Source organism: Agelaius phoeniceus, chromosome 6, assembly GCF_051311805.1.
Source record: "Agelaius phoeniceus isolate bAgePho1 chromosome 6, bAgePho1.hap1, whole genome shotgun sequence".
Taxonomy (NCBI): Eukaryota; Metazoa; Chordata; class Aves; order Passeriformes; family Icteridae; genus Agelaius; species Agelaius phoeniceus.
In genome coordinates, this window is record NC_135270.1 from 1,562,599 (window position 1) to 1,584,485 (window position 21,887).

The following is a 21,887-nucleotide window of genomic DNA, read 5'->3' on the forward strand; positions in this document are numbered from 1 at the left end:
CCGGCCCCGAGCCCCGCTCCCGGAGCACCCCCGGCCGGCCCGGCTCCGAGCACGGCCTCGGCCATGTGCCGACGAGCCCCGAGCCGCAGCTGGGGCAGTGGCCCCGGCGCGCTCTCTCCCCGCTCACCTCCCACTACTGAATTGGTCTCAATTAGCTTAGAAAACAGCTCTGAGGTCATCCAGGCCACCCCATGACCGAACACCACCGCGGCACATGCAATCTTTCCCTAAATACGTCCGCAAACAGCGCCCGTTCCATTTATTGCTTCCCTGCTCCCCCGCAGGCCCGGGCGCCTCATGTCGCTCCCCAGGGCAGGATAACGTGACGGGGCAGCCGCGGCGGCCCGGCGCCATGGATAACCCGTGCGCGGGGCAGCTCTGGCCCGGCCGCCCAGGGAGGTTCCGCGTTGCGGCTCCAACACCGCCGCTCGTGCTCGGTGAACACCGCGCGGCTCGGCCGGGCCAGGCAGCGGCAGCAGCACCGGGACCCGCCGCGGCCGGGCAGGGGGCGATGAGCGCGGCGGAACGCAGCGAGCCCGGGGTGGGGCGGCTCTCGCGAGACCCGCGCCGGCGGCCATTTTGCCATGGATTGGCGGCGGGGCGGGGCCGCGGCGCTGCCCGCGGGAGCGGAGGAGGTGGAAGCGGAGGAAGAGGAGGAGGAGGTGGAAGAGGAAGAAGAAGAAGAGGAGCAGGAGGAGGAGAAGAAGGGGGAGGATGAGCCGCGGGCGTCCCCCCGCCTCCCGCTGCTGCTGACGACGGCGCTTGGTTCAGCCTGCTGCGGGCTCCGCGCCGCGCCGCCGGCCATGGTGCCCAGCGAGGAGAACCAGCTCGTCCCCAAAGAGGTGAGGCGGGAGATGGAGGTGGCGGCCGCGGCGGCGGGCAGGAGGCCCGGGGTACCGGCGCCGCCCGAGGAGGGAGCGGAGGAGGCCCGGCCCGGCCTAGCTCGGCTCCGCTCCGCTCCCTCGGTGCGCGGCCCGGCGGGCGCGGGCCTGTCTTTGTGCGGGGCCGGGGGTGATGGTGGTGCGCGGGTAAAGGGGCTGGCCAGGGCAGGAGGAGGAGGAGGCTGGAGCTGAGCCCGCGCTGCGCAGGGCCCCGGGCGGCCCGGAGGCTGCACCTGTCCGTGCCGCGGCATACGGGGAGCCCGGCCTGCGCGGCGGGGCCGGGCCGGGCCGGGCCGCTCCGGTGTCACGGGGCTGGAGGCAGCGCGGCCGCTCCTGCCGGCCCGCGGGGCTGCGGCTGAGGGCCCGTCCCGAGGGGCAGAGCAGGGAGCCGGCCCCGGCAACCGGGCGGGCCTCGGCCTCGGGGCCGGCTCCAGGAGCGGGGCAGAGCGGGCGGCAGTGCCCGCGGTGTCTGCCGGAGGGAACGGGTCGAGCAGCGGCTTGTTTCCTCGGCTCTGGGCCCCTCATCTCTCCCCTGCTGTAGGGAGAAGGGGAAAGGCTTGGTTTTGGCCATAGGCTAGAGATAAGAGGCCGAGAGAAAGAGGAAGGCGAAGCCTCTGTCCTGCAGCGATAGGCGAATGACACGTGTCAAGTTGGAGCGATACTGTGCAGGGGAAGGAGTTCAAGCGATGGCATAAAATGTTTGGAAACAGCTACTGGTAGAGTAGTATCAGCAGAAACTTTGTTTCCTGAGCAGGTACGCATTTTGCCAACTTTTCTGACAGTTTTGCAGTTCTGATAAATTACTCAGACCCTTCCCGGAGTTTTCGTCAAACGTCAGTGTTTGTGACATTTACCTGTTCCGTCGTGTGTCCTCACGGGAAGGTTTGTCAGGCAAGGGCTCCGTTTTTGTGGAGCTTAGCAAAATGAGGTGCTGATCCTTCAATGGTAATCTTGAATAGAACTGGGAAGCAAAGAACAACACCGAATATTAGAAACAATTTTTTGTGCAGGCAGTTGTGCATGTAAACACAGGGTATATGTAGGAAAAAGGTAACTTTACCTCGTTTTCTTTCTTTAAATACTAAGGTTTAAAAGACTATATTTTGTCTTTTACAGGAAAGTGAAATCTCCAGAAACTTTAAAAAAGAGATGGAATGTAGTAGCTAATATGCTTGAATATTCAACTTTTAACAAAACTCTTCACAAATATAAAACCAGGCCAGAAGACAGGGTAGCTGATATACTTAAAGATTTCATTTTAAAACCAAAGAAACAGATAAGGGATAGTGGCAGGAGAAACATTGTGGCAGCAGCTGTAGTTAAGTGGAATAGACAAGATATTAATAAAAGCAGCTAGCCAAGGCTGTGTCTTTAGTTATATGTATTAATAGTATCCCCCTTGGCTTTAGAGTTGTATTCAGAATATACTTATGATTCAGATGTGTATTTTTAACTGACTCATTGGAGGAGGCTTTTGAATGTACTTTTATCTCTGGGGGGGAAGTCTGGGGAAAGGAAGATGAATATATGTGATTATAGATATGGGTATCTTAAACAAACAGTGAAATCTATAAACTTTGTACATTGATAATGCTAGCGGGAGGAGTTGTTTTTTCTCAGCAAGTTTTGTCAAGCTCTTTGTTGTGTCTCTTTGCATTTTTAAGATAAATGAAACTGAACAGAATATTAGTGAAATCAAATTGAGAAAGAAAAGAGATGAGCTGCTTTTGTTAAGTCCATCTGGTTATATCTATATATGTGTTGTAACAGAAGTTTATCTTCAACTTTTCCAGTGTTTTTCAGTATATCCTCATTTGTTTTTAGTGACAGGGAATTTTAACAAATGCTACACTGCAGCATTCCCATTAAGTCCTTCTGAGATTCATTAATAGTCCCATTGCAGAGAACACTGAGTTATGAGTAAACAGAATTCTCCAAGTCTCTGAGTTCTCAACAGCCTGCTCCTAAATATTCCTATTACGCCCCTAGGAGCAGTTGGAGGCCGAGCAGATCGTTTGGAGTTTCAGCTGTGCCCTGCAGGGATGGATAAAGGAGCACAGTTGATGGTTTTGTCCCTTCCTGGTGGGCTGGGTGGTGTCACTTGTGCAGCTCACTGTCTGTGCTGCTTCAGAGACTTCAGCTGGGCTCTGAACCAGCATCTGCTCATGATGAGCACACAACCAGATTTGCCTTGGCATTCCAGTGTGAAGGAACGAGAAGAGATGTAATGATGTTTGCTTTAGGCTGGTTTAGGGAATGACTAATCATCCAAAGCAGTGGATGGGAAAAGGATTTTGGTTCTTGTCTACAAGTTGGTGATGCCTTGGTAGATAAGTGGTAGGAGGTGTCTCTAACACTGCCAGTCTGCATGTGGTAGAGTGGAAGGATGGGTATTGATTATGAGTCTTCAATTTGTGTTTTTATCCATATTTTTGTATATTAACAGGAGCTCAGGCTACTGCTTGCAAAGTAGAATTGCTAGGATTTTTTCATTAGGTTTTGTAAGTAGTACTGTGTTTTCATGGATACAAAGTGGATACAAAGGTTCATCTTTTATTAGTCTCTTATGAAATGTTTTCTTTTGGATGTTGCATAGCTTCAGCTGCGTCTCTGAAGTCCAAGTAATCAGGGCCTTGTTATTTTCCCTTGCTCATAACTTTGAGACAAAGTTCTTTTTCCTTTGGAAGAGATGTATGAAAGCCGTTTCTAATAGATCAGTGTTGGGATTTCTTTTTGCATAAAGGTTTTTGGCTGGGCTCTGCAGGTACTTGGTGAGTTCATCCTTGCATCCCTGGTGCTGCCTGGTGCTTTCCCAGCTGTTCCTGCAGTAGTGTGAGCAGCAATTCCCTGTGGTGGGGACAGTGAGAATTCACTGCAGCTGGGGTTCAGTGTAAACTGGTCCCTGTTCCTTTGCCTTCCTTCCTTTCCCTCATCCTCAATTACTTTGCTTTCTTCATCTCAAAGATGAAAAGATTCAATTCAGTTTTCTTTTATATCCAATAAAAAGAAGTCACTGAGTAAAAAAAGTGTTCGTTGCTGCACCCTGGTAGCAAAATTTGAGCATATTCTATAAAAATTGCTCTGTTAATAGGTGTGGATTTTTACCCAGTAACCCTGGGAAGGGAGGGTGAATAGTATGAGTTAGATAAATATGAAAATAAGAAAATGATGCTATCAGATGGGAGAACATTTCTATGGCTCTCAGTGTTTCTTACAGGAAAAGTTGACTTGAAACTTATTTTGGGGAATCTACCTCAACTAGAAAATAATAAAATATTCTTGTCAACAGAGTTGGTGAGAAAGGTGCCTATGTGTGTTTACTGGTAGTATAAGTGAACTTTACAAAGATTTATCTTGAAAATCAAGATGTATGAGAACTTAGTGAGTATTGGTCATAATATGAGAAGTGTGTTCTGCTATGAGGTTTCTGAAGTGTTTGTGCTACTGATTAAATAAATGCTGTGCAAATACTTTTTCAACATGTTCTAGCATGACCTATCTAAAGTCCAGCTGTCAGAATGAATAAATATATATATATATATATAAAAATATATACTTGCTGCCATTGAATTGAGCAAGGTGGTGTGAGTTCTCTCAGCTCACTAATGGGAGTCTTTTCATCCCTACACTAATGAGTCCATTTTAATCATCTGCACTGAACAAATCAAATGTGTCTCTTGATGGGTATCATTCTGACTTCCTCATTAGAAGAGCAGGAATCTGATTAAGATATGTTGCAATTCTCTTTAGTAAAGGGATGCTGTTCTTTTCAATGCTGATGACATCCTTGTTTTTTCATTCCCATGTATCAAAAGCTTCTACAAGTGGTTACAGCTTGCATAATTTATTGGTTTTTCCTGCTTTCCTTCTTGTGTGCTCCATTAGAAAACATAAAGGAATGATTGTGACAACTAGAGAAACTGACTAATTCATTGACCGAGAAGGTATTTTGGAAATCAAATTTAGGAAACAAACAGAAAATCCACATGGAAGTTCACCAAATAATGTGTTCCTTGCAAACAGACACTTTGTGAATGGTGTTCATGTAGGTATGGAGTTTGATGAATAAAGCTTGGAGTAGAATTCAATTCCTGCTTTTCTCCAGCCACTGGGCTTCCCAGTTAGCGTCCACTTTCGCTGGCTATCATCTGGGTGTTTAATCTGGGCACGGAAAGATGATCAGGATAATGAAGTACCAGCACCTCTCCATCATCTCATGAAATGCTTTTGCCTAAGAGGTACCAGCTGCCTGATGGGCACCACTTGGTACTGGAGCCTCAGACTGGAAATGCTGCTGCCAGAAGTTGCTACTCAGGAGAATAATCTGACAACTAAATAACTGAATACTTCTCTTTTTTACTGCAGTGATACATTTTGAACGTCATCACAAACAATAAATGCCATTTTATGTCATTACTGTTTTGTGCATCACTGGTGACTAAAATTTCAGATTCAAAAGCATCAGTAGTGAAAATATTTTTTTGTGCCATTTTCTGTTCTTTTTAAAACCTGTGGCTATAATCAAGGCAGCCTTGCATTATAGTTTTAAAATGTTAGTTGTACAATCACATAGTGATTAAAGTTATTATTGTGCTGCCTCTTTTTCTGATAGAATGTAGTGATATCAATATAAGATTAAAACTTGTGGTGATTTACTGAAATAAACCAGTACCTTGAATTTGTGCCACCTTTGAATCACAAGTTTCAGTCTTGTCAGAATTGAATGGGAGTGGGGGAAGTGTTTTGTTCTAAACCTTCCCCACCAGTACATTACAACTGGTACTGTAATGCACTGTATTATGTACAAATGTTCATATATATTCATAAGTGTTCATATGTTCATAAATATTCACAGCTTCATTTTTTGTTGTGTTTGAAAATATGTTGAGTTTGATCTAAGAGAATAAAGGTGAAAGCTACTTTTGTAGAAAATGGAGTGATTGAGTTACATGTACATATTCAACTTTTTTATCCAGTTTGAAAAAGTTTTTTTTTATTCCTTTTTGAATATTTAAAGCTGCTCTTTTACACTTTGCCCTTTAAGATTTAATGTGGTATACCTTTGGGTGGCCTGCCATTTAGCATCTTGTTGTTTTTCTTGTCTTGACTGAAATATTCACAAAACAGTGCCACTAGTTACTAAAGAACTGATAATTGTGAATTCTAATAAGTCACAGAATTTTTTTTGTGGAGCTCTGATAAAATAACAATGAACTTGACCACAGTTTTAGGCACTGTGACATGCTGGGATTTTTATTTTCTTTGGTTTTTGCAATGCTTGGCATGTAGTCAGCTTGCACTGAGCAAATGCTCTTGCACAGCATTGGCAGATGAAATAATTTCTAAAAAGGATGTTGTGCATGTTCTAAAAATACTAAGGGGTGAAATTGGTACAGATCATTTGATTCAATATAATTGTTGAGATTGTGATCACAAGGGTGCTTTAGGTGCTTCTGAAAAATGGCAACAGATTATTTTTAGATTGGCATTTCTGTGAATAGCTTAGAGCTGGGTATCGTGCTGCAGTTCAGGTGTAGCTTCTCAATAAGCACATGTGATGAAAGCTGCCTCAGTAACACGAGCAAGTGTGCCTGAATTCCTGAGGATTGGTGAATGCTCTGGTTTTGGAGCTTCATGGGAAATATGTTTGATATAGTGTGAAAGTTTTCCCAGTAAAATAATGGCTGGACACGTAAATCGCATTTTCTGAAGAAGTTTGGCAGTGTACTACAGGAGCTAAAGGAGTGGAAGGCAGCCATGCTCACTGATTGCATTGAGATCAGCAACAGTGAAGGAAAAGAAAAAAATAGCAGATTCAGAAACTCTTATGTAGTACCTTTTGTTTTGTTCATCAGTTTATTATATGGAAAAATTGTCTAGGTCCTTTCTCACATGCACACTGTCATCCCTGTTCCTCCTGTGGGAACACTGCTCCAGAGTTGTGTGTTGTCCCTGCAGCCCTTGGTGGCCGTGGCAGCAGGCAGAGTTTGTGGCCAGGTGCTTCCATTCTGAGCTGAGTTCCCAGAGAGCTGCACAAAGAATGCCTCCTAACACACCTTGCTGTTCAGTTTCTATCTTTCCTTCCCCAACAGGAGCTGGACAGCTTAAAATTAGAGAGCTGTCAAAGAATTAAAAACTTTGCCTGTAGTCATGTTTTAATGTCTGAAGTGGATTTTAATTTTTTAGCACACATGTTTGTTGGTGATTTTGTAGGGAAGTAAACTTTCATTTCAAAATTCTCCATGAAGAGAAAGCTCTTCTGAGTACTGGTTTTGCTCAGACTCTTAATTTGTTTTTATGCTAATGTTGCATTTGTAATTCAATCCAGCAGAAAGTTCTTCAGAACAGGAGCAACAAAGGAAAATGTTTCCATAAAATTCATACTTGAAGAAATGAAGGGTGAGTTCATCCACTACTTCTGCAGCTCTCAGTAGGAGACAAATATTGGAAGTATTGAGAAATATATGAAAGTGTAGTAAGCGTCTTGGGCATTCTCATATGCCCATTTTTAGCTTTTATGGGTTTTGGTCTTTAAGGAAAACCAAGGAGCATGCTGATTAGGAAGGTGGAGAGAAGTTACAAGCAAAGGAAGCTGTATAAAAATGAGGCTGTTTCAGATCTGAGTGTAAAGGTTACACTGTAATAAATGTAAAGAGTCTGGCAGACAGATTGTGAATGTAGAGAACTTCATTGACATTTAATTCTCACAATTATTTCAGTGTGGTTACAAAACCCTTTGCCAGTTCAGCTTGGGTCAGAGGAAAGAAAATAGGATCAGCTGAAATTTAAACTTTTAAGAGTAAGAGAGTGAAATACAGTGTCTAGTGGTTAAGAGATAGCTATAGATATATAAACTATTCTTTGTTACCCCTGAAGAAAACTTTGTTTGTTCTTGTGTGATCTGCAGGTATGACCAGGAAATATTTGCACGCTTTTTTTTATTGACAGCGGCTTTGTTTCACCTTTTTTAGGGGAAGTAATTTATCTTGAATCACCTTAATTTACTATATTTAAAAGACCATAAGGAGATAAGTGTAAGAAGACTGGTTCTTCAGGATGTCCTTAGTGAGACATATTTAAAGTCTTACTTTAAATATGAAAAATACCTTCTGTAAAACTGAAAAGTGGATCTTTTGGTCTCTAGTTCAGCTCTCCCAAGACATGTGTCCCCTTACACTATATCTTTTTTCTATAGTCTTTGGAGCAACCTCCAGGCTTGCACTTACTTCTGGCCCCATCCCAACTTTTTTTGTCATTCCTGTTCTTTTGTTAGTGTTTTTTACAAATGACCCAGTAATACACAGCAGTGGGTGCAAACTCTGAAAGGGAAACACTAGCCTCATAACACACTATTTCTGAGGCATAGTGTTATTTTGGACCTGTTCAGAAAGTTGGAAAGAGTAGACTTTGAAGTGTATATGTATTATAAAAATAATTTGTCCCTGTGCATTTTCCAGGAGGGACAGTTGACAGCTGGCATGCAGCTGATTCAGTGAGGTGGCACTTCCAATTCTTTTTAGCTAAAATTTTGTTAATAAGGATGTGTTTCTGAGAAGGTGCCTTTGAAAACAATAATAATGTACACAAGACAGAGAAGAGACTAAAACACACACCCCATTTTGCAAAGGGAACAGGATCACAGAGGCTCTGTTACGGAACTGATGTTGTACCTCCTCCCTGAATCGGATCATGGCCCGTAGGGAGAGCATTTGTAGGGTTCCCTTAGCATGGGTGTCAGCGTGGCCCAGCTGCCCCTGGCACCTGCAGCAGTTACCCTGTACCCACAGCAGCTGGCAGACACTGAGCATGGCAGGCAGGTGAGAGCAATGGCATTGCCACAGCCGTGGCACTTTGTGCTCTTCTAGGCCTTTCCAAAGAGAAGGGGCAGTTACTGCTCTTGTCCTGTGGGCAGCACTGCTGTTTACAGGCTCACACCCTACCTAAGGATGGAGGGAGGGTCTCATTGCAGTCTCTTAGGATACCACAGAAAGTTGCAGTTATGTCCAGGTGGTGTTGGTATTAGTGATGTAAGCACTATTGCATGCATTTAAAATACTGCTACTACTCCTCTGCTGGTACTGTTGACTCCCCTGAAAGCCCCCAGCAAACCAGGAAGGGGGTAAAGGTCCAATTATTAGGAAAATGGTCACAGTCAGGATATAAATTCTTGAGTTTTGTTGTGTTTTAGGCTTGTCATGAAGCAATTTTTTTCCTTACTTGTAAAGAGACAGAAGACTCTGTTTAGTTTCACTAGCTTCAAAACATTGTCCTTGGATTTTGCCTGAAGTCTCCCCAGGTATAATGAAGAATTCAAAGGTGAGGATAAAGTATGTTGTTGAGGTACTCACAAACCTGATACTTCAAAATCAGTCAGATTCAAGATAAAATGATTGTGTCTAAAGGTTGTTCAGAATTTCTTTTTGCTTCAGGAAACATTCCAACACACAATACATCAAGTTAACAGCTCAAAATGACTCTGTTTAAGACCTCCTGGGATCTGTGTTTTAAGAAGTGTGTTCAATTTGCCACAAGTGTGCTGCTAAATACGTCTTTTAAAGTGTTTTGGTTCAGGCATTTGTAACAGGATTCTAAGTGCACCGTTCTCTCATGAAAGACTGGGCTGTGGCAAAGCACCTGTGTTGGGTAACAAACACCTCAGTGCTCTGACAGGATTAGTTTAGTAACCTGGATTTCAGAAAGAAGGTGCTTCTTCCCTCTGAAATAAGGCCTGATGTGAGTCTGAGACCACCTGCTCAATGCCTCCTTCATTCTGAGGACCTTTATCACCCTGTGTTCACCTCCCAGGGGAGAGACCCTTCTTACCTGGCTGTACCAGGGAAGTTGGCCTCTGACAAGAGCTTCCTTGGGCTTGGGAACAAACATGGAGCATGAGTAGCTCTGCTGGGGAAAATGGGGCTGATGGGTTGTAGGGACTCTCTGGAGCCCGTGGTTCAAAAGCACAGGGTAGAAAGAGGGGGAGTGGTACCCCAGTGCTCACTGACTGTTCTCCCCTTATTTGCTGTCTATGGGAAAGATCTTTGATCTTTGCATTTTCTGCAGGAAGCACTGCTATCAGCATGTATCCAGTGTGGCATTTAATGGATTGGACCTCTTGAAATAGGTGGGAAAATTCCTAAATTATGGTTGTGGGTTCGCAAGAAGCTGATTTGATGGTATTTGGTCATTGCTGAGAGAGAAAGGAACATTCAGATACTAGCAATGGTTCAGCTGAACAGAAGCTTGTTTCAACTGTGATTATACTTCAGAAGTAAAAAGTACAGATGCACACTACTTGTGTATCATGGAAGGTCCCAGATTTCACTTATCCTTGTAATTGCTGGCAATGTGCATCCAGTCGTGTACACGACTGAAATGTGCAGCCCAGAGTTTGCCCAGCAGTGATGTGACTGGCAGTAGTCACTTGTGTGCACTTCATATGGGAGTCTGAGGCTGCTGAAGCTACATTAGGTTTGAGAATTGCTGTCTTAGGCTTAATCATCCAAGTAATTCTCTGAACGTGAGCTTGATGTCTGCTGCTTCCTGCTGATCTCTTTGTCTTTCCTCTGTACTGCAGTGATTTGTGAGAATTATTTACGGGGTGTGGACGTGTAGAGTCTTCTCTAGTGGTGATCCTTTTAAGTCTCAATAGGCCACTAAATTTACTTGGCAGTAAAACTTTACACATCTATTGGTTCAACTCTTGACCTGGGATTTGGAAATATTGGGTAGAATCTGTATGAAGTTTAACCTTAGCTTTAGGACTTGCTTTCAATCTCTAAAAGTAATTTTATAAAAATGAAGCTGGAGTTAAAATATTGAAATGCTGCTCTAGAATTTTAATTAACTCAGTGATTCAAGGCTGAAAAATAGCAAGCCACATCTAAATGCAGTGTTAAAACCACTGCAGTTGTACATTTGAAAATTGTTGTGACAGATCTAGTAACACTCTATTTTTATTGTTCCTTTATTTTCAACAAATACAGAACCTATGTGGTCTAAGCAAATGTCTGTCTTGCAGATGGCACTAATAACAATGCTGCCTTTGTATATACAGAAATACAGCTTGAATTGCTTCAGTGCAACAACATGCTTTATGCTCTGCAACTTGCAGGTGCAGATCTTTCATGGAAGAAAGATGAAATATGTTTTAGAAAGGTACGTGGGCTGTGAATTCTTGTGTAGCATGGCCCTCTAGAATGTCCACCCAGGTCAGACCTGTGTGTTGATTGCATGTTCCTATTGTAAAGATTCTTTTTTAAGTCTGGTCTAATAGTCAGAAATCTTGTACCTGCAGGTTCATCATCATCACCTTTCTAGAAATGGAGCAGTGTAAAGGGCCATAGAATGGTGTGGGCTGGGAGGGACCTTTAATATCATAACTAATATCATCATAGCTCCACTCCCCTGCCATGGGCAGGAGCTCCTTCCCCTAGAGCTGGTCACTCAGGGCCCCATCTAGCCTGGCTGTGAACGCTTCCAGGGAGGGGGCATTCCACAGCTTCCCTGGGTAAACTGTGCCAGTGCCTCACCACCCTCATGTAAACGATTTCTTCCATATATCCCGTCTAAATTTGCCCTTTCAATGTGAGCCCATTATCCTTGTCTTACCACTCACTACAGTTCCTGATGAACAGTTGCTCTGGTTTCCATGTGTGCCCTTCAGATACTGCTGTTATGGGGTCTTTGTGCAACTTTCTCTTCTCCAGGCTGAACAGCCCCAGCTCTGTCAGCCTGTCTTTGTAGGGGAGGCACCTGAGTCCTCCTGTCATCTTCATGTCCTGCTCGGGACTTGCTTCAACAGCTCCATGTGCTCCTTATGCTGTGGGCACCAGCAATGTCCCCAGCCCTCAGGAGGGCAGAGTGGAGGAGGAGGATCCCCTCCCCTGACCCACTGGCCGCACTCCATTTGATGCAGCCCAGGATATTTTTGGCTTTCTGGCCTGCTAGCTTGCACTGCTGGCTCACAGTAAGTTTTTCATCAGCCATCACCCCCGAGTCCTTCTCCTCAGGGCTGCTCTCAGTCACTTTTCTGCACAGCCTCTAGGTGTATTTGGCATAGTCCCAACTCAGGTGTAGGACCTTGCACTTTGCTTTGTTGAAATTCATCAGGGTCACACAGCCCCCCTCTCAAGCTGTCAGTGTCTCTCAGGATGGCATCTTTTCCATCCAGCATGTTGACAGCACCACACAGCTTGTTGTCAACAGCAGACTTGCTGAGGATGCTCTCCATCCCACAGGATTCCCAGCCTCAGCAGGATGGAGTGACTTGGGATGAAAGTGTCACTGTTTCAATATTTTTTTTAAATCACAATTAACAGTTGAAATTACACTTTCAAATATTTGTTGACCAAAATATTAGCCTGAGAAGACTTCTGTGCTAAAATAGTAGTGGGATGGTTTTGTGAATTATAGCCTTAATTAACAGTCTGCATTTGCCCCCTTTAGGTCCTTATGCAGTTGAGGGTCTGCAACTTGTTTTCCTAAGCCACTGGTGTACTATGTCACACTTTGGCAAAGTAGCAGCATGGAACTTTGAGCATGGAGCTTTGAGCACTTCTCCCAAGTACTGGGTAGATGTGCTTGCTACCTGGGCAGTTGCTCTTACTTCTTAGGAGGAAAAGGCAGTAAGGTGTTTCTGCATTTGCCTGTGAATAGTGTGTATGTGAATTTGAAAGCCTTGAACTGTGTAGTTAATTGCCTGTTGATTTTGTGAGGTCTAATAAGTAACCTTTACCGGGGGTGCATTCCAGAATAACTTTTATCAGGGTAAAAAGTTCTATAGAAGACCTTTGATCTCTTAATTGTACCTTAAATTGTTTCCATGCTGAGAGGAGCTTTTTTGTAAAATGTAGAATCGCACTAGTGGTTATTATAAAGTTTATTTGGAGTGTGAGTGAACACTTTAATTGAAAAGCAGAGAATGCTGTATTTGAGAGATGGACACATCCTTGTGATTTCAGCAAGGCCAGGTGCTGTGTCCTGCACTTAGGTCACAACCCCGTGCTTTGCTACAGGCTTCGGGGAGACCGGCTGGAATGGGACCCAGTGGAAAAGGACCTGGGGGTGCTGATTGCCAGCAGCTGGAAGTGGCCAAGGAGGCCCATGCCACCCTGGCCTGTATCAGCAATAGTGTCCCCAGCAGGACAGGGCAGTGGCTGTCCCCCTGTGCTGGGCACTGCTGAGGCCACACCTCGAGCGCTGTGTCCAGGCCTGGCCCCTCAGCTCTGGAAGGGCACGGAGGGGCTGGAGTGGATCCAGAGAAGGGCAGTGGCGCTGGGAGGGCCTGGAGGGTAAAAGCCCTGTGAGAAGCAGTTGAGGGAGCTGGGGGTGCTCAGCCTGGAGCAAAGGAGGCTCAGGGGTGCCTTTATCACTCTCTAGAGCTGCCTGACAGGAGGGTGCAGCCAGGTGGGGATCGGCCTCTCCTCACAGGCAGCCGTGACAGGATGAGAGGACACGGCCTCCAGCTGCATCAGGGGAGGTTCAGGTGGGACATCAGCAGGAATTGCTGCACAGAAAGGATGATTAGACTGTGGAAGAGGCTGCCCAGGGAGGTGCTGGAGTCCCCATCCCTGGAGGTGGTCATGAAACAACTGGATGTGGTGCTTGGTGTCCTGGTCTAGTTGACATGGTAAGGGTCAGTTCAAGGTTGGACTCAGTGATCTTGGAAGTCTTTTCCAACCTAAATGGTTTTGTGATTCTGTGACTTGTGATTTGTCTTGTCAGAGAAGCTCTCAGTTACTTCTAATATTTCTGAACATCATATAAACAATATAATTTATAAATCTGATTTGTTTGATCTGTGACATGGAATTTGTTTAGTGAAGTAGCTCTTGAAAATCTTCCAGCTGACCTTAACTGCAAAACCAAGAGCTGATAACCCAGCACAGGAATGTTTTTATAAAATAAGCAACCTGTAGATGGTTCTGTGCAGGTGATAGCTGGAGCCTGTCCTCCCCTTGCACCCTCTACTGTGTGCACCAAGTCAAATAGCACACTATAGAATTACATGTGCCCCTGTGTGTACCAGACTTAGATTGCCTGTCTCTGGAGAGAATGAATTCAGGCTGAAGCCAGGAGTCTTTGGAGTCCCTGATTAGGAGGAAAATTTTTTGTCTTAATTAAGTCCTTGGCACAGGGCAATGCATTTGATAACAATGATAATATTACAAATCAGCAGTTTCAGATTGGTGGTTCTGGGACTCCATTAACCTTTGGGTCATTTTAACAAAATGTATATGGCTTTTGATTAAGAGCAGGTAAAACCAGTAGGCAGCAAAACATTTAAATTGTGTGAATTAAATGTGAAATCTCTCAAATCTGAAATTACAGACTGGTGTGTAAAGGAAACTGCTAGACACACTCTTGTCATATTAAGACTTCCAAACTGGACCTTCAGTTCAGTATGTGAAGAAAAAAAATTATGCTTTGTGTGTCATCCTGCTGGGAAATTAAATGCAGGGGTCTAATTTGGGCTATTTTATTTTTGTAGGTCAGTTGGTGGGGCAAACAGGGCATGTCAGTAAAGATCTTGTCAGGGCTTTTTGTTTTGGTAATCTTTACCGAGGGCACAGTTGAAGGAATTTGGAGAAGATCAGTGATGTTATGAGCATCTTCATTGTCACTTCCTGTTTTTCCTTTCTGGAGAAATATAAAGTGCACCACTTGAGATTCAGAAACTGGTTAATTTGATGTTTAGTCAGAAAACAATTTTGTGCAGTTAATGTTTGTTGTTGAATTTTTGATGATCCGTCAGAGATACCAGGGCAAGCTTTCTGTAAGAGTGGTAGGAATAAAATCAATAACTTCATCTCTTTGCTACCTTCAGCTGCATACTTAAAAATGGGCTCATAATAATAAACCTTCCCCACAGGAAATAATTTAGGCAGGAAAGAATAGTTTCATATGAAACTGGACAGCTTCATAATTTATAAATACATTAATAAACCGAACTACGGGGTTATATGCTAATCCTACCCTTGAATCATTTGAGGTAAAATATTTACCTATGTCTGTGGCATATTTTAAAGATAATCAAGGAAAGTGTTAATATGAATTTGTATCTTGAATTGTTATTTACATTTTCTTATCCATTCACTTCTTTCTTTAGGAGATGTAGTCTTTGTATTACAACTTAACTGACATTGTAACATTGCTCCTATAATAATTTAAATATTAAAATAGGCTATTCCTTCTTGAGTTACTCTGTGAATGGTGTTTCCAAACTCAGTAATGATTTTTTGATAGTATAAAATAAAAGTCAATTTACACCTTTCAGTTATTATGACTTGTTAATTTTGTTTTTATATACTGTAGGATATGTTTTGGAGTTGCAGACAGAGTATCTTTGCTGAAATGAAGAAGAAGTTTTCACAGGTAGACAGATGAAATCAGCTTTATGAAATGATAACCAAGAAATATAGCAGCAGCATGATGCTGTAGCTTCTATTTATTTTAACATGAGCATGAGTTACATGACACTAAACTCTGTGCATGTTCTTGAATCCAAAGATGATGTACATATGCAATTCAGTCTAAATGGAGCTTCAAACTGAGCATGTGTTGATATGCTTTTACACTGCTCTGTGAGGCTTTGGCTGTCTCTGTCTCTGTGTTTAAAAAAGGAATTGTTTTGCTCTCATAATGTATCAGATTATGTAATGGTTTAAAAGAATTTCTGTGTTCCTGTTGTGGATTTGGTTTGATAACAGCCTGTCAGAATAGCTGAGGGATCTATCACTGGCCAGTCTTGCTTTTCACACTATTTCTGTAGTAAAGTAGCCCCACACAAGGTGTTGCATTGTTGTCTCCTAGTTCAGCTGGTGTGTGAATGCTCTTGGTGAGTAGAGTTGGGCTGAGGTTATTTTTGCTTTATCTATTTACTACTAACAACTTGAAGTGGTGACAGTGTGAATGAATGACAGCTTAATAGCCTTTGCTATACTGACCCTGAGTTAAAGCAGTTCAGTCTGTCAGAATTACATCTGTGAAGAAGAAAGAGAGGATTTGTGTGACGTGCTACATCCAGCAAATCTTCTGTAATCGTTTGTAATTTGTTCCCCTAATGTTATTTCCATCCCTCAGATACTGTGTGCCTAATTATTTTCTGTAGCAGCTCTAATGCAAGTCACAGCTGATTCCCCACCCAGGGTAGCAGGGAAAGTGGGAGTGGGAGGAGTTCCCTTCCCAGGGAGCTCCTGCATGAGGAGGGGAGTCAGTGCTGGTTATGTAAAGGAAGCAGCACAAGGAACTGAGTCTCCAGTGGAGAACTGCTCATGACGTGATTATACACAGTTACATCAAGTTACAGCATCCATACAAAATCAGCATGGGGATAATTAAATCCAAATTAACTCAAGCTTTACCTTCTCTTCCTACCCCCACAGTGAATGAGAGAATTTGCTTTTTCAGCAAAAAAGAAAAAAAAAAAAACCACCAAAAAACCACCAACAAAATAAAAAAGATGCTGTGCTGGGAAATTTCAAGGAAAGAGCCCAGGAGAAGAAATCACTGGTGAAATTTAATTTTAGTCTACTTAAATACAGCCCTGTGTGTCTCTGTGGGTGCAGTAGATGAAAGTGAGGCTATACTATGTCAAAATTACTTTGACTTCCAAACTCCGTTTTCTTCTTAATGTGTGGTTAATGTTTCAGGAATAGTTTTCTGTGTCTTCTTGGAAAGTAGTTCATAAATGTAAAATTCTCCCATAAAGATGAAATGTATGAAGTGTTACAGATTTGGTGCAAATAACACTTTGAATCTTTTTCAACATGCAGTTAATGAAGGCTTCCACGCAGGATATTTCACTTAATAAACCTAAAGAAATGGGACTCCAAAGTCTTTAAAAAAAATCCCAATCAAAAGCAAACTAATGTCATACAGATTGGATCGAAGGTGGTTTTATTTGCCTTCCTCTATCAACTTTTTGTGATGCTGATAGGAATAGATGCTGCAGTCAGCTAAAATTTTATTCTGTCCCTGTGTGAACACTGCCAGCAGATCTTGCCATGCCCTGGAATGAAGGCATCAGCTCGAATGTCCGTGTTCCTTTTCCAAGGGTTTTGTCATGTAGGAGCTCTCACAAGGGGCTGTACCACTTTGGTGGTGCTCATCTGTGTTGAGAGGCTGGTTGTGTAGAAATACAGGGGGTTCTGAAGATGTTCAAATCTGCCTTGTAGTTCTCTATTCTCTAGAAGCTGCTTGTGATGTTTGGCTGAGAGTTTGGGCATGAATGGAATTACTGCCATTTGTTATTCTTATCCACTGAGAATCGCGATAGTACCGCACGTGGTTTTTTGCCTTTTTGGATGCTGTGGCCTTTAGCCATGATCTGAGATTTGGGCACTTTGACAATGCATTACTAATGCTTCTGTGTGTTACAGCTTGAAAAGGCTGAATCCCTGAAGGACTAATTCCTTTTACTTACCTGATCCTTTCCTATGAGATGTGTATTTAAATATCAGTTATTCTCGTTCTACAGTTTTGGATAATTAAGATAATTAATTGATTGTGCTTAGATTTATGACTTCCTTGGTTGGAAAAATGCTGTTTTTCTTGACTTACTGGGTCCAGAAACTTTTATTATTATTCCATTACCACTTTCATCCAAGATTATTATTGTTCTGATTTCAGATACATTGAAGTTTCTATTTAAACTCTCTTTACTTTGTTCAATTATTCCATTACCACTTTCATTCAAGATCATGATTGCTCTGATTTCAGATACATTGAAGTTTCTATTTAAACTCTCTTTACTTTGTTCAGTAGCCATTTGTCAGTGCCAATTTTCTTACTTTGTTCAGGCAGAATATCTCCTGCAACTCAGACAGCTGTGGAGTTAGTAGGAAGTTGGTGGCTCGATTATGAAACTTTTTGTTTAGTGGTCAGCTTCCAAGGTTGCTTGGAAGCTTGTAAATTTTCAGGGTTGCATTCCTGAAAGTCACAAAAGGTATATTCTGCCTCAGCAGGATTTATGATTGTGTCAAAGCTGGAAGTGATGACTTGGAAGTCTGTTCCTGATTTTGAAGGAGTCTCCTATCCGCTCACTAGCTGGAATTCTGTGTGGAACCTGAGCGGTTTCTCTGTCCCCACACCAGAACAAATTCCTTCTTGTTCTATAAAAATGAAGTTTGTTTTTATAGATTTTTCAAAACTGGAAGGTTCTTCATTTTCTCATGCTCACAATAAAGACAGTTTTAGGAACCTGAGTTTTTAAAAGTACACTACATTTTATCGGTGAAGTCCTGTTTGGATTTTCCAGTTAAGCTCCTAGCCGTTCCTGCCTTTGCTCCTGACCTGTTGTGTGCTGTCATTGCAGGCAGAGTGTGCTGCCGAGGAGCCCAGGGTGCTGTGTATAATCCAGGACACCACGAACTGCAGGACGGTGAGCGAGCGCGTCACCCTGAACCTGCCCGCCTCCACCCCGCTGCGGCGGCTCTTCGCGGACGTGGCTGCCAAAGTGGGCTACGTGAACGGCTCCTTTGACTTGGTGTGGGGCAACGGAGACTCTGCCACGGACACGGTACGGGGCTGAGCTTGCTGCTCCCTCTGCGCAGCACGCGCTTCCCAGCACAGAAAAGCTCCTGCTCTGCTGCTATTGAATTCCTGTAACGTTTTGTGCTGGGGGCTCCACGGCACGCTGATGCTGCTGGGTTGATTTGGCTGAGTTGTAGTCTCAAAGTGTGCTCTTTAAGGATATAGCTGTTTAATCATTAAACAAAAACTAATATGATCCTTCAGATGCAATATTAGTTTTTGTTATCAGTATGTATTTTTAATAATAATGCCATGATAAATAGTCTCAATTTCCTGTAGTCTTGTTTGAGAAATGTTTTTTTCTCAGCAGCAGCATATTGTGTAGTGAGTCCTGATGTTTCTTAGACCTATTCGAATATATTACATTAAAAAAAATTATTTATATCACCCCTATGCTTTATTGTAAGTCAGTGTTGATTTTAGTTAATATTATTTCTATAGATGCACCTAGAAAACTTTCTAAGGTTTGTTAAGAAATAGACAAAAGTTTATTTCAGGTCACATTTATGCCTGCTGAAAGTAATTATTTTTTTTTCTTTTAAAGAAAAGAAAGTGTCTGCATGCTTATGGAGGACACTGGATAATGTGATGTTCACAAGAAACTTACAGACTGGCTCCTGAATAGATTAACCAGCTGTTAAGATTAACTAACTGCATTAGACTGTAATGTTTCTTAAGCTGTTCCCAAGTTATTTCAGTGCTGATGATGTGTGTTTTGTTTACTGGATAATTATTTATTTTCATGTGGTCTTACTGTGTCAGCAACCACATCAAGCAATGTACTTGGATGGAATCTGTTAATTGCATATAGATCTGTTTCTAAAAAGTGTTGTTTCTGTTTACTCTTTTTTAGCAGACTCCAATAGATCAGAACAGTGACAAAACCATTCTTGATGCTGGTTTTGAGCCAGGGAAGAAGAACTTTTTGCATTTGACAGACAAGGATGGTGAGCAGCCTCACGTAATGCAGGTAAAATCTTCACTCAGCTACATAAGCCAGTGTTGTGGGAGAGGTGTGTATTCTTTGTAGTGCTTGTGTAAGATCAGAACATGAAATAAAACTGGGCTGAATATTTCATCCTAAGCTTCTTTGGGAGCCTTCTCAACAACTTTGACTATATTTACATCTAGGTTCACATTTCTCCTGAGTGGGACCAATTCCATTAGTAATGATTTGCTGTCATTCTGTTCATGCTTGTCAATATTTATGTGATGTTTGCTGCAAGCAATTTTCTAAGGTTATATAATTAATTAATCTTTGACACATTCAGAGATAAGTCTTAACAATACATATTTAATCATATATCCAGTCCCTTTCCTCTGGGTATTTGAAAGCAATGTTTGGCCTTTCCAGCAGAATTCTCAGAAATGGCAACCCTGCATTGACAGCAGTGAGCTGCTTCCACATTTATCTTTAGGAAAGATGAATAAATAAATAATTATAAAAGAAGAGTTGGCAGTGTTGCTAGAAGCCACTGTTTGCCATAACAAATACTTTGAAATTTTCTGTTTCTCAAATACATGATGCACATAGCTGCAATATCCTCAAATCAAGGATTGGATAGACTAGTCATATATTAAGATTTATTACTTAGCTCTTGTATCAGCAAAATGCTGGCTTACTTAGCCTTTTTTGTGGAGTTTGATAACCTGAAAAAGGGGAAAAAAACCCATGTGTAAATAATTGTGCTCAAGGTCAGAATTTAAGAATGGTTCTGGAAAAGTAATGGAGTGAAATTTGTATGTCTGGAAAAAAAATCTTATTCTGTATTGCAGTGCAGAAAGCTTGAGGCACAGGAGATGCTAAATTGCCAGCTTGCTTGTTGTGTACATTGTAATAGTATAGCTGGCTGTGCAGTGTTCCAAAGGGCCTGTCTTTCTGCCAGTGCTAAAGAACAATGTGTCAAGGGCTTGAGAATTTGGAAGGCAGAACTAAAGTTACGCTGTGTATCTGCAATGTTGAAAAAATTGTGTGATGTGCCTAAGCAAAAGTGGTTTCTCAGCCACGAGAGAAAAGCAGATCTCATAGGTACTGCAGTAAAAATGTTTTGTCTGACTTGTGCATGCCATGGGTGTGTTTGTGTTTCAGGAGGAGTCAGGTACAACAGAGGATGGTGCACAGGAGAGATTTATAGGCCCCCTTCCCAGAGAAGGCTCCATTGGATGTACCCATGACTATGTCAGTCAAAGCTATTCTTACTCTTCAGTCCTGAGCAAATCAGAGACAGGTATTTTGTTCTCTCTTGTAAAGGCAATGCTAGTTTGTCATTATTTTAGCACATTTTCAAATAGCAGCACTTCAAGTTTTTGTTTTTTTTTAAATAAATTGCAATTTATTTTAAAAATACCGACATCACTGCTACATTTTTTATTCATGTTTTTTATGATATTCTCCCATCCCTTTAGAAATGGAAGAAGTGTGTTCCATCCTTTCCTTACCTGGGACAGGGTGATTCAGACTCTGTCAGGGTGCTCCTTTGCAGTGCGGGTGTGCTGCTCGTCCCTAGTTCATAGTCAGGGTTGGCTCAGCAGTGCCCAGCTCCAGCTGTGCTCACTCTCAGCTGAAGGAGGACTGGGTACCCCGTTCCTGGAGGGGCTCCTGCCCCGTCTCTGCTTGGCCTGCAGGTTTCTCTGCCTCCAGGGAGAGGAGGCTTCCTCTCTTGGAGAGGCTCCTCCTGCATCCCCCAGCCAGCAGGCCCTCCTGGGCTTCTGGGAGGCTGCTCAGCAGGGCAGGAGGAGACAGCCAGTTACAGCTGGGGGGAAAGGTGCTCAGCAGCCACTAAGCTGACACTCTGGTGCACTACTTCTTACCTCTTCAAGGCTTTTTGGCAAATAACAACGTTTATCTGCCTTTTTTTTCATTTAATAAAACTGAAAAGATGATTTATGTAGTGTAGAGTAATAAATAAAGTACAAACGTTCTGATTCAGTTTCTTCACAGAAAATGCCCGTGTGTGAAATAGCTGCCTTTTCATTACTAGTATGGTACTGAGATTATTTTTTTTCAAGAATTTTCAGAGTATAAATAAGCATTTTTAATTCCTTTATTATATGATGCTTCAGTATATGCTCCTTGCTTATCAGTTGTTGCTGATATTGCATATTTTGGAGAAAATCTTAACATTACAGCTTAGATTAATATAAATAAATAATATCATTTTCAGCTAGTAAAACTGACAGTGTTTTAGTAGTTCAGTTAGTTTTTTTAACTAGTTATTTAAGGGAGAAGGGTTTAGAATAGTAGTGTTGTGTGGGCACTTGAGATTTATTTTTTTTTATTTCTGATTTGGAAACAATAATAAAACCAGTGCAGATACAAATTATAATAACATTATTACTAGGATACTTTTAGCAGACATAAAGCAAGCTGATACACAATTGATTCTTAGAAAATTCTAGTTTATTCTGTAAAATATTTAAATCTGCTATTATTTATAGTTACCTACATCCCCATTAGTGTAGGATTCAGCATTA

The 21,887-nt window shown here is 42.5% G+C and overlaps 1 protein-coding gene across 3 annotated transcripts in view; it reads left to right on the plus strand.

The window, feature by feature from the left end:
* Positions 1-589: 589 nt before the first annotated feature.
* The window catches only part of USP47 (ubiquitin specific peptidase 47), a 51,096-nt gene continuing 29,798 nt past the window's right edge, over positions 590-21,887 (plus strand). Inside the window, exons 1-4 of one of the 3 annotated variants that reach the window (XM_054633995.2) lie at positions 590-842; positions 18,196-18,399; positions 19,267-19,383; positions 20,503-20,641. In XM_054633995.2, the coding sequence (XP_054489970.2) occupies positions 804-842; positions 18,196-18,399; positions 19,267-19,383; positions 20,503-20,641 (499 nt within the window). In that variant the 5' untranslated portion in view covers positions 590-803. The remainder of the gene's footprint in view (positions 843-18,195; positions 18,400-19,266; positions 19,384-20,502; positions 20,642-21,887) is intronic. The other 2 variants (XM_054633993.2, XM_054633994.2) reach the window with 2 other exon arrangements.